Source organism: Cricetulus griseus (genome assembly GCF_003668045.3).
Source record: "Cricetulus griseus strain 17A/GY chromosome 1 unlocalized genomic scaffold, alternate assembly CriGri-PICRH-1.0 chr1_1, whole genome shotgun sequence".
NCBI classification, from domain to species: Eukaryota; Metazoa; Chordata; class Mammalia; order Rodentia; family Cricetidae; genus Cricetulus; species Cricetulus griseus.
The window spans coordinates 261483285-261496931 of NW_023276807.1; the positions used below are offsets into that span (position 1 = coordinate 261483285).

Here is a 13647-nt window from a genome sequence, read left to right on the forward strand (position 1 = left end):
GAGCCTGGGATTGCAATGTTTAAAAACACAGAACTCAATTACATTGATGGATTGATGGAAGCCTTTGTCTTAATGGAAGCTAATATGTGCAAACTATGAATAGAAATGAATAAGTAAACTCTTATTTTAAGTTTGGTTAAGTATCATTCATAGGAAATTTTCTATCTCTGTCTCTCTCTGTCTCTCTGTTTCTCTCTGTTTCTCTCTGTTGAACAAAGCACTTGTGTGCATACATCAACTGAACCCTCCTTTCCCATGTCTAGACCATATACTAAGGTGATAATCATGACATGATTGAATCACAGCTCAGAATAATTACTGAAACACATTTGAAAATAGTTTTCATTTTAGTTTTATTGTAGTGAGCAGTAATTTTAATTTTCTTAAAAGGCACCCAAGAATAATTATTTTTGTGAACCAAAAATATACAAAACTGTACAGAATAAATACTTCATAGAAATCTGGTGATACCTTCTTGTAAAATAAAGCTACACTGTCCCTCTCCTGAGGCAACTCAGAACACTTACCTGTAGACATATCTTTTGCTAATAGCCTATTGTATCTATCAGTGTATATCAGTAAAAATAAAATAATCTTTGCTATTCATTTTATATCTTTGAATTACTTGCTGCAAAAGACATATTCCTATCATTTCATCCAGTTGTACAAATGACTAACACTATGAAAAGAAACAAATTTACTAAGTGCTCTAATCATATATATAGTATAATATCAGTAGCTTTTGAAAAATATTCCAAGGAAAGAATGCTTAACACAAATGACATACTTTAGTTTTACAGCAGCTTTACAGCAAGAACATACACACAAAATGTCTAGTGAAAACTAACATTTGCTTATTTATCCCACATGAACTATTAGTCATCTGTGTTTTAATTCTGAAAGTTTCGAAGTGACATTTGCTTATTCATCCTTCATTGAAAATTATGAATCAGTAATGGCCCACATAAATACAAATTTACATTTTTTATTTGCTATTGCCATTTGTAAATTTAAGTTCCAGTTCCCTTTGCATTTATTGTAAGAAAATTTAGTGTTTTTGACAATGCAAATTTCTGGCATATGTATTGGTTATGAATACATCTCTTACATATTATTTATATATATACTTAAATATACAGCTATATTCTTAACTGAAGAAATCCAAATTTTATTCAGCCATGGATAAAGTATTCAAGAAACCTGGAGCTATTTTGATAGTCAACCCTTTATAGGAGTTTAAGCCCAATTCTATGAAAGACTTTTAAACATATGGAGCAATACTACTATAATCCTTGCATCAGTTATATGCAAAGACTTGTTTTATTTGGAACAGGCTAAAGTGCCTGAAGATAATGCCATGGCTTCCTTAATGTTCCCTGAGTTTCCCTTTCTTCTCCCATAGGATTCCAGCTGTGCTGAATTCTGATTGATGACATTCATGTAAGGCACTTACTTCCAAGATTTGGACTTAAGACAGAAGCACAGCATTTCTACAAAAGCCCATAAACAACACATCTATGTTTGTTGCTCCAAGACTTCTAAATAGTCAGGTTCGGCATGCAAGTTAGCTTTGAGCTCAAAATACTCATTTTTAGTCTGTTCCACCATCACCTTCCTCGGTCTTGAGTACATCAGGGTTTCCATTAGCTTCAGTTCCTCATGGGCTCCAGGGTAGTTGATTTCCACATCGGGCTGGAGCTGAGCAATGTTTTTTCTTATGTACTCAGTGATACCCAGTTGCTGGAGTTCCCTTTCTTTCTCCAAAATGTTCCTATATAATGAGCTTGCATCCTGAAAGGATAAAAAGTCTGTTGATTGGTCTGCAGTTTTGTATTTCACATTTGAACCTGTGAGTGGTGAATGGTTTTCCCGTTCTAGCAGGCTCCTCTGAAGAGGTTTTGCCTCATTTCCTTCCTTATCATTACTTTCTTCTACTTCTTCCAAATGCTTGGGACCAAAGGATGGACTTCTGTAGACGTGAAGCATAGGGCTCACCATGTGTTGCTCGTAGAGAGAGGCAGAGGGCCTTTCAGTTGTATGGTGAGTTGTTTTATGACCATACATGCTGTAATGCAAATGTACAGGACTGTTGTCTCTCATTTGCTCATCTCCTTTTTTCTTTTTATATCTTCGCCTACGGTGAAGGACAAGAACTATAATCCCTGCGGCACAGAACACAATAGTTATGAACACAATCAGAAGTCCTAATATGAGAACTGATAGGGGGACCGCATCAGTGAGAGAACTTAAAATAGTTCCAGCTGGATCTGTTGCTGTTGTGGGAGAAGTCAACATAATGTAACTAGTCTGAGTTGGCAAGGAAGGGTTGTTCACTAAACCAGGGCAAAGAAGTTCACTGTTGAGGGCTTTTAATTCCTTTTTGTCAAGATGCCCAGGAGAAGTGCAGAGGATATCATCTGTCAGGGTGTTTTTGCCAAGTTTGTGTAACCATTGTTGCAATCCAACCAGGTCACAGGAGCAGTCCCAGGGGTTATCCTCAAGGTCAATCTGGACCAGTAAGTCAAGGTCATCTAAGATATTACTTACAGGTAAATGGGTGAATTGGTTTGTTTTAAGATTTACTCTAGTTAGAGGAACACCTAAAAAAATATGTGGTGGTAAAACTTGAAGGAGGTTGTTATTTAAATAAAGAACTTTCAGTCTAGGCATTGGGTTGAAGGTCCCTGGTAATATTTCCTTTACTGCGTTGTATTCAAGATACAAATACTCAAGGCTCTGAAGACCGAGGAACATGCCTTTGTTTAGTTTGGTCAGATGATTACCATTGAGATAGAGCTTCTGTAGTCTTGTTAGATTCATAAATGATCCTTCTTCAAGAACTTCAATGCGATTGTTTCCCAAGTGAAGCATTTCCAAAGTGAAGTATTCCATCAGATCAGACTTCATTAAGGTATGAATAATATTGCCTGCAAGAATCAGCTTTCTAGGATTTTGTGGAGGAGGTTGTAGATCTGACAAGCTTTCAATATTGCGCTCTTGACAGTGGATTAGAAGTCCCGATGGGGAGAGAACTTTGCAGTTGCAAGGAATAGGACAGTATGGTACTGGAAGCTGAGTGGATGGCTTTGTAAGGTAAGGTATCAAGCCTGGTGCTTTGGTAGGTTGTTTTAAAATGGATGTATTCTTGGCTGATAGGCGGCTGTCACTTGTTGAAGATGTTATGGCCAGCAAAGATCCTGATGGATCCTCATGTTCTTCATACACTGGTGGTGTAGGACAAATAGATTCCTTTTTCAGGCGACTGAGTATATTCCCTTTGAAAAGTGGAGGGCTGTTGCATACAACATCACCAATTATGGACTGTGGAGGCATGTTTTCTAACCAGTTTTTTAGCTGTAGTATTTCACAATTACAGGCCCACTTATTGTCCTCCAACTGGAGATCCAATATCCGTCCAATGTGTTCCAAAAAACCAACATAAGGCAATGTTTGCAACTGATTTCCACGAAGATCTAGATGGGTTAAAGGAACAAATCGAAATATGTTTGGAGGAAGACTCTCGATAGCATTATCATTTAAAATCAACACTTTTAGCCTATTGAGCTTGCTGAAGGCACTTGGTTCAATAACTGTAATAAAATTATTATCAGCCTGCAAGAATTCCAGGTTTTCCAAACCATGAAAGGTATCCTCCTTGAGAATTTCCAAAGAATTGTGATTGATATGGAGTTGCTTAAGAAGCCCTAGGCCATTAAATGCCCCAGTCTCAATATCTGCAATGTTGTTAAATCCGAGATGTATTGAGAGAGCGTTGGCAAGGCCAGAAAAGGCATTGGTGTGAAGCACTGTCAAGTCATTGTTTAATAAGCTTAACTGGAAAGGTCGCGATGGTAGCACGCTTATTTGGGATAATTTATTGATGCCCCTTTCTTCACAATTTATTAGCATTATGCCATCTTTCTCTTCACAGTTGCAAAGAGTGTCACAAGAACCTCTGACTGAGGGCATTGGTGATTGGGACTGTAAAGAGAGACAGGTAAGGAGAGCTGGATAAAGGAGTTGAATCCACAGCTTCATGTTGTCCTATGATTGGATATGACTCTGTAAAAAATGCAATAACAAGGGATTTCAATGGGTAAAAGCAGGGAGATGTGTCTGACAGGTTTTCATATACAAAGAAAACTACTGTGCAACTATGAATAGTTTGTTGTATCTACATATCCTTTTTAGTACTTAAATAATAGTTAATTTATACAAAGCTGTATAGTTAACTTTAACTTGCATATTGCTCAAGATTTAGGACAATTATCATTTATAATGCTATATAGCACTTTTGATCTCAAGTGCTAATGATACTGCTATTCATAAATAAGACAATTCCTTCCTGGTTAACCAACTCTTCATCATGTCCAAAATGGAATATGAGAATATACCTTGATACCTTCTCTTATTTTTCCTTTCAACAAATAACCGTGAATGCCATAAACACACACACACACACACACACACACACACACACACACACACATTACCCATACTTTCTCCACTCTTCCATTTAGTGGCTGCCTCTTTTGATTGCCCAGGACAACCTCTTTCATCCATTACCCTTGATCCATATGTAAAAACAGAAAGAATTATTCACTTTTTTATTTCTTATGATAAGTATTTGTATTGTGCCTTGATGTTAAGCTTCAAAGGGACATAACAAAGATATAGAAAGGGCAACAGGAAAAGGGGGGAATCAATAAAAGGAAATATCATTTCTGATTGCTGTGAGTCATTCAATTGTGTGTGTGTGTGTGTGTGTGTGTGTGTGTTGCTGTGAGTGTGTGTGTGTGCATGTTTGTTTATAGGGAGCCTGAACTTAGTCATGTACAAACATATCTATGTTTTAACTTGATCTGTTTTCTGCATAATATATGCACACTATAGACAATTCATTTTATAAGATACAGGAAGATTTGTCTCTTCTTACATAATAGAAATGCGCATGGCAAAAATGACTCAGTTTTGTCTCTTCTTTCTGAGATAGTTCATACATACTTCTGAGTATCCAATATATATATGCTTAAGAATACCCACATTTCAAAGGAGTTACCCAGTTTCTTTTGGATTTCTACATATGCGATACTTCTTGCTACTTTTTAATTTTATCATGAGTGAAGTAAAAAACTTAACTAAACAAAAAGAAAACAATCCCTAACATTCTTTTCAGTATACTGTAAAAAAAACCAACAACAATACCTCACATCAAGGTCTGGCTAGTGACTTGCAAAGGACACACTAAGCAGGCAAGAGGACATTGAATGCCACCACTTATCACATAATTATGCCTTCAAGAAGGCAAGCAATTTCAAACAATGAGCTCTGAAATAAACTGTACTCATTTAAACTGTTTTAGGATACTCCTAAGTTGCTTCAAAATGATACCATAGTTATACTGCATATTTCTCAATCCCCACAAATTTACAAGCAGTAGGTCTCAATTAGTAATCTCAGACAGACTCACTTTGAAATACCTGCAGTGACAAACACATATACTGCTAAATACATAAAAACTTTTTCCTTTCTTTAAATATCTGAACCACAAGTAGGTAAATGAAATTGAAAGAAAAAACACCATATTTCACAACTATAGAGCACTACAAAATGATAAATGCTTTCAGTTTTTGCAGATAAAAACATGAATACTCACATTGATTAGAATAAATTTGCAATCAGAGAAAATATGTCATATTTAGTCAATAAGGCTTAATCTGTGAATAAGTAATCTGTGAACTCTGGAAATATATTGTTTCCTTGGAAACTTATGGTCCAAAGTTTCTGGAAGGCAAAAGGCAACTGAAGGAACAAAGCAATAGAAAGCCTTTGCGTGTCAAGGCAAAGTTAGGAGGTTTTATATTTCCACAGGGAGACGGACTGATTTTAAACAATCCCGAGTGCTCTGCTCACAACTAAGAAGCTTGTTTTGGAGCCTTCAGCTTGTGCCTTGGCTCACAAAAACTCTAAGTAATTCATAAATTACTAACAAGGACTTTGATTTATTTCATCAACTGCAACATCCTTAGAAAACAGTAAATATTTTCCAGATGTCAACAGCTTATTTTTATCTTATAAACAACTTATGCTATTAACAATGTGCATGGAAGGATTGGCAATCATTTCAGAAATATACAGTTTTCAAGAATGAATTTCTAGCTCTCATATCTAACATAATCTTAAAATAGCCACAACTCCATGTAGATATTTTCAAAGAATGCATATTTCCATGACAGAACCTTTATCAAAGTATCATGCAAAGTTCAAAGCATCATCTAGCATTTGGCCCATACTTGAAATTCAACAGTATCATTTAATCTTTCTGCAGGAGGCACACACTTTTAGTTTCTCATCACAAACCACATGTTTTAAAGGAAATAATGACATATTATGATATTCGGCTCTTTCCTACCCAGCTGTTGAACTAAATGCCCGTTGCCCAGGAGAACAGGCATCTGCTACAGTGCAAGCTTGGCCAGTGAACAAAAATGAAACTGAGTATCCTTTAAGGAGAAGGAGAGAGAGGGAGAGAGAGAGAGAGAGAGAGAGAGAGAGAGAGAGAGAGAGAGAGAGAGAGAGAGAGAGAGAGAGAGAGAGAGAGAGAGAGAGAGAGAGAGAGAGAGAGAGAGAGAGAGAGAGAGAGAGAGAGAGAGAGATTCACTCGTTTCATGATCATGCATACATCAATATAACAAATGGCTGGAAGCATTCCTCTTACCTGTAAAGCAGACACTTCCTGGCACTCTCTGAAATGCGCAGCTCGAAGAGCTGTCCAAAGTCAATCAGTTCCTTTATTTAAAAAGGAAACACCAAGCACAGTGCACTCACTCCTCAAAGATCACTTTTCATTACGTCCTGCAGCTTCAAAAAGTTCAAACATCTGGTCAAAGACAAAACAGTGAGCACTTATTTTCATTGGAAGTGTTGCAGGCAGAGAACATGCTGGAGCATCCTGAAGCCATAGTCCTTCTTCTCCCAATTAATATTCACGGCATACTTCACAGCTATGCTGACTTTGTCTTGCATATAGTTAACCATTGACAAGCTGCTGAGTACCGTAAATAAACAGGATGTTTTGCAGAGCTGGGGGTGCCCACTCTTGCTTTCTCTGGTTGGAGATCCAGACTGCTGCAATGCTCAGTTCCTCCCCTTCTGGTCTTTCTAGTTAGCTCAGATTGTTATTAGTCAGATTGCCAAGGACTGGGAGGTAGGCGTAAATAAAGAGACTTCTTGGCTTTTGACTCAGCCTTTAAGCCCTTCCCCATCAGAAGGGCTTTAATCTGCCAGTGTCATATAACACAGGAGACAGCTCCACCTTGGGACTGTTCAACTCCTCCTATTTCTGCAAACGGTCTCTCCACTGCTTTGTACAGAATGGAGAACACATGCATTTCAATGGAAATACACACGTGGCTTTAAATGCTCGATAATGTATTTTATTGTGAAAGAAAGCTGAATAGTACAGCGTTAGAATATTTTCTTTCACAGCAGTGTACTACACACACACACACACACACACACACACACACACACACACACACACGTACACTGAAGTGACAAGCATGCTGACTGCAGAACAGTTTCTCCCTGTCATTTTAAGGCTATTGTTGGGAGTTGAAATTGGACACTAATTAAATTTTAAAATGCTAACACAAAACACTTCCCTGAAGAATGTGTTTTTTTCTTATTCTTTAAAATAAAATCAATCAAAAGCCTTATGTGTGACTCTAGGTTTCAGTCTACATTATTTTGTTCCTCAAGAGCTAATGCTTTATAAAGAAGCTAAAAATTTGGTGCTGTTGCTCCATCCCTTTTTTTTTGATTTATGTTTATAATTTAAATACAATTGTTTTAAAAGATATTTAAATATATAATATTATTGAAATTTGTTTGTAAGCTGAATGACACATCCCAAAATAGAAAATTCCATCTCACAATCAATACTGTTGCATATGTAGTAATAGTAATGTTCTCATTTAATTTTATTAGTTGTCAAAGAAAATAGTTTTTCTATATAGTTCATATTTGAAAATTATTTGTTTCCTCAAATCTTTTTTTTGTTTGTTTGTTTTTTTGAGACAGGGTTTCTCTGTGTAGCTTTGGAGCCTACACTGGCACTCGCTCTGGAGACCAGGCTGGCCTCAAACTTACAGAAGTCTGCCTGCCTCTGTCTCCTGAGTGCTGGGATTAAAGGTTTGTTCCACCAACACCCGGATGTTTCTTCAAATCTTAAAAGTTTTAAAATTTTATGGGGGAGTTACCGTCTTCAGATTCTTCAGTTCTCCAAATGTTTATTTATAAGAAACTATTTCAAAACATTCTAAAAGTCTGATCATTTCATTTTTAAAATGAATATATTAGAAACCAATATTTATTTCTGCAAAAATATTCTGTTTAGGTTTACTCTTACTTAAAGATCCTAAAGACTATATACACAACCGTAGGTCTCATTTCAGAAAATTTCACTCAAAAAGTTTGATGATACCAAAATCATCAAAAAGGAAGAAGAAAAAAATGAATTATTGTAGAAACGATTGACAGCAGGTACACAGTCATGTCTTCAGGGGATTTATAGTTATCCCTTTTACTGTAATCTCCACCCACCGGGCTTCTAACCTGCCATACGTATCTTGTGCATTGAAGGAGAATACTGCCAAAAGAGCAGGGAAGGAAATAAAGGCAAGCAATGGGAGGATAAAGATGAGATATTGCACTAAACCTGGAGAAAAACTGCTTCAGTTGGCCACTGGTGCATTAACTCCACCACTTAATAATACAGACAGGTAGGTAAAAATTACAGTTATCACAAATCAAAAACTAAGAGACCCCAGAAACTCCAACCATCTTCTGAGGACATAATTTGATCAATGTAATATTTTAGATTTGAAGGAAAGCCCACTAGAGAAATGCAAGTCAGTGATCAGAATTTCATCTGGACAAATGGAAGTGAGCACTCTGTACTGTGACATACTTAACCAGTATTAGCCAAATTTGAACACAGGGCTGTTTTCCATTAGCTGTAATTTAAGTATTCTATTCTGAATTATTCGGCTACATTTTGCCATTTTAGTGCTTAAATTGCTGTTTAATTAACAAAAGGAAAAAATAAAGAAAATGAGGAAGCTTCAGGGTTAGGAGTGTGGCTCAGTGGCAGAATACTGTCCCATCATACTGAAGCCTTGAGTTCATTCCCAGCCCTGTAACAAAATTCACTCATTCTGTTACTTTCAGATGAAACAAGAATTTCTTGCAGTACAATCTGTAATGTTTCAACATAAAACAGAATGTTGACAACTCATGTCTAATCATGATCTCAGCTTAAGCTAAAGATAAACCTTAGAACAGCCATTGGTTACAGGTAAGCCTCCTGTCTGTTGGCTTAACTAACTGCAATAATCAGCTATTTCATTAGATAGATACATAAAATCAAAACCATTAATGATAAGAGCATATTAATAATTGCTAGAAAACAGTGGTTCCTTCAACATATTTTCTCATCTTTGCCGTTGTAGAATACTAAAGTCAAAATCAAATATTTATCAGCACTCAGAATAATAGGTTTCCTTAGCCTTCCCACCTAAAGCATACACCCATTAACTCCAGGATTGGAGATGTTCAAAATTAATGTGAGATGCATACATTTGTATGTATATGTGTTATATACACACAACTCATACATACATATATATTAGGTTATGTTTTAATATGCTGTGCAACAATAAGTTGACTTCCAGATTATACGTTTCTCATAGGCAAACATGAAATTATCTTATTTAAATGGAGAATGCCATGCAGCTAGGAGAAATGAAACTATTTTTGTTGGTCCCTTTGGAGAAGTGTGAAGTCAGCTTATTAATTGTGTATTAAAATTTATGCTGAATAGTTGCACACATCCCTGCTTTTGTGGAGGAAATAGAAGCCATCTTAATTACCAAAACTCAAAGTTTAGATGAGAGATAAATTTACGAAAATATGAGTTACTAATGCATGGTTGTGGGGTACAAAAATGAGAAGGCAGAGATAAAGCAGAGAAAAGAAGAAAGAAGGAGAGAAATTAAAACTGGAACTAGGGTGATGTAGTTTAGGGTGGTATTTGCCAGCTTTTGTAAAGCCCTTCTGGAATTCCCAAAATTGCATAAGGCACAGGAGAGAGGCTAATCGTGGAATTGTCTATATAAGAGAGACCAGGGTGCACTTTTTGGGGCACCGTTGTTTAATTGTGAATTAGAGTACAAAGCCTCAGCCCATAGTTGGCTGTGTCATAGCCAGTTCTAAACTGTGGAAGCAAAGAAAGCTAGATGAGAAGTGGCAGTCACAGCAGCCCTGGTGCATCTCTGCTCTTCCCTGTGCAAGTAATGGGAGGGCCCTGACTTTCTTTCTTTTTCTTTCTTTCTTTCTTTCTTCCTTGCTTTCTTGCTTTCTTTCTTTCCTTCCCCTCTCCCTTCCTTCCTTCCTTTTTCTTTTCTCTACCTTTTTTGTTTGTTTTTTCAAGAAAGGGTTTCCTCTGTGGCTTTGGAAGCTGTCCTGGAACTAGCTCTTGGAGACCAGAGATCCACCTGCCTCTGCCTCCTGAGTGCTGGGATTAAAGGTGTGAACCACCACTGCTGGGCTATGACTTTCTGTTCCTGAAGTGGAAGACTGTAAAATGAATGGGAAATTTCTCATCAGACTGGCCAGTGGGAAAGTCTGAGGGTCATTTCCCAATTGATGTGGAAGAGCCCGGCCCACCGTGGCTGGTGCCACCCTTGGGTAGATGTCCCGGGGCTGTATAAGAAAGCGCACTGAGCAAGCCTTGAGCAGCAAGCCAGCGATCATAGTCTCTGCATATGTTTCTGCTTCTAGGATTCTGCCTTGTGTTTCTGCCCTGACTGGTATACGTGACGAACTGTCAGCTGAAATAAACCCTTCCCATTTCAAGCTGCTTTTAGTCATGGTGTTTCACCACATAGAGAGCTAGCTAAGACAGGAAGATATTTTTAGTTCCATAGTGAGTTCAATGCCAGTCTGGACTAGTTGAGCCCATGTATCAAAAATAAAATAAAATAAAATAGATGCATTCATTTATCACAGGACTAACCCTACATCAGAGGACTTTGTGCACTGATTTTATAATAACATATAAGTGTGAAAGTGAAGACCATTGTAAGACTGAGCTAAATTCTGAAATCTGAAATACTGCAGACACACACATCTGGGATATCTTTTACACAACATGGGGTACAATTGAATACTGTTAATGGAAAGAAAAATTTTGTAGACACTTTGGCATGAGAAGCCCACAAATAGCTTGTCAATGTTTAGTAGAAGCAAATATTTAAACATAAACCTTTAAATAAATGTCATTTGAAAGTACTGATAAAGTTGTAGTGAAGGAGATATTCAATCCAAATATTCAAAATAACTCTCATCTTGCTTTATATACTCCATAGCTTACATAAATTTATAATAATGCTACTATAATTAAATATATATATATATATATATATATATAAGTGTAAATTGAAAATTATGTGGATGCTAATGAAATGACTTTTTCATTGATTTAAAACATTTTGACAATTTTATCCATCCCAATATGAGGAGGTATATGCAGTTGATAGCTGCTAAGCCTAGAGAAACAGTAGTGCAGCCATTCTTCAAAACTCATTCATTTTTTTATTATTAGTGTTTGCACTTGTGCAGGGTTGGTACATGTGCTACAAGCTATAGATGACAGTAAGAGGATGGGTTTCTGGCAATGATCCATCCCTTACTACAGTTCATAGGATTGGATACAAGTACCACCTGGTGACATTTTGTTTGTGCTTTAACAAGTAAAACTTGTCTGAAGATCAGATCGGTGAGCTAGCCACTAGTTAGCCATAGAGGCCAGACAGTGGTGGCTCATACCTTTAAACTCAACATTTGGGAGGCAGAGGCAGAGGCAGGAGGATCTCTGTGAGTTCAAGGCCACCATGGGCTACACAAAATTGATGCAGTCTAAAAGAGAAACAAAGCCAGGCAATGATGGTTTACACCTTTAACCCCAATACTTAGAAGTCACGTGCCTATAGTCTGAGCACTAGGGAGGTGGAGACAACAGTAATATGGCTGGGTGGAGAGAAGAATATAAGGCAGGAGCGTAGCATTCATTCTGAGTTCTCCTAGAGACAGCATTCAGTCTTAGGATTGTTCATTTGGTTTGAGGACGTGGTAGAGGTAAGAAAAAAGTCTTTCTAGTGGCTGCCTCCTTTATTTCTCTGATCTTTCACCATTTACCTGATACCTGCCATTTCCTGCTAAACTCTCTTATAGGTCCCCAATACAACAATTTTATAAACATTAATAAATAAATATTTAGTATCACTTGTTCAAACTTCATATTTCTATATATGGCTTAAATTTTTTTATTTCATTAAAAATTAACCTGAAATAAACAAACACCTTCAAACAACTCCAAAGACTAATATCAATTTAATATTTATTTTAGTACTGTATTTTCCATTGCATAAAACTATTTATCTTAATAAAATCAAAATGTCTTTCAATAAGAATGAGTAAAATGTGTCTGAGGTGCCAAATTTGAAATTTTAACATAAATAACATAAAAATATATAAATGAAGTAATGCTACTGCTTAGAGATGCAGAGAAAGTTTTCTCTGAGAATGTAGTTCCTGATAAATTGACTATACTCCAATGAAAGGCCACACATCCAAAAGGGTTTGATATTTGGGAAGCCCAATTTGGTTTTAATATCTTAAAATGAAAAGACATAGATTTGGATGGGTAGAAAAATGAAGGGTAGAGAGTGATCAGGAAAGAGTTGGTAGCAGTTGAAATGATAATAAATAAAACATAATTCTCAGTGGACTAATGAAAATTTATAAGAAGAATATTGCTTTCAATCATCACATTTCTGCTTTTCAAATATTGAAATTATAATTCACATTCATATTCCAGTAGAAGAGAAGACCATCAGATTTTACAAGCAATATTTTTTTTGGAGATACACTTGGAAATCGAATATAACCATTACCAATGTCTTACTTAAAACAACAATAAGCATTTTAACTAGCACAGCATATTTTTCAACTGAAGAACAGGTTTTCCATTTTTTATCATTCCATGTATATCTTCATAAATGAGATTCACACTTACACATATCTATCTCATGTATTAATTTTGGCATGTCTGGGTAATTTTGAGGAAATATATGAGATAAATATAATTGCTTGTCCCATTGTACATAAGTGAGTGTTCAAGAAAGTAGTCATTTGTCATTGAAACGTCTAGAATCATTAATTTTGAAATGAATCTTAGATTTCATTCACACATAATATGAACTAGCTGCAAATATGTAAACCTAAAGAATAGGACAAATAGTTTATCCTATGAGAAGCTTAACAGTCAAAAGCCATATTGTTGATTTGAAGTCTGTTGACAATGACTTACACCACTTAACAATCAGATGTTTCATAGGAAATGTTTCAGGGATTCCATTATACTCCCTTTTTCTAACTGATGACTAAGCAAAGAAGACTCAACAAAACCTGATGACGAGTATTTTCATGTAGGAATTGCGCAATGTGCAAAAATCCAAGTACATGAAACAATGCCAGTGTGAGGTATCTTTTTACAGAGAGAAAATTTGAGGTAGGGCCAATATC

General features: G+C 36.3%; 1 protein-coding gene across 1 annotated transcript; it reads right to left on the reverse strand.

The window, feature by feature from the left end:
* Window positions 1–372: 372 nt before the first annotated feature.
* Window positions 373–7199, reverse strand: Slitrk6 (SLIT and NTRK like family member 6). The gene is made up of 2 exons (XM_027393957.2): window positions 6719–7199; window positions 373–4062 (listed from the first exon to the last, which is right to left on the reverse strand). The coding sequence occupies exon 2, from the start codon at window positions 4036–4038 to the stop codon at window positions 1516–1518; it is 2523 nt and encodes an 840-aa protein (XP_027249758.1). The 5' UTR covers window positions 4039–4062; window positions 6719–7199; the 3' UTR covers window positions 373–1515.
* Window positions 7200–13647: the final 6448 nt, after the last annotated feature.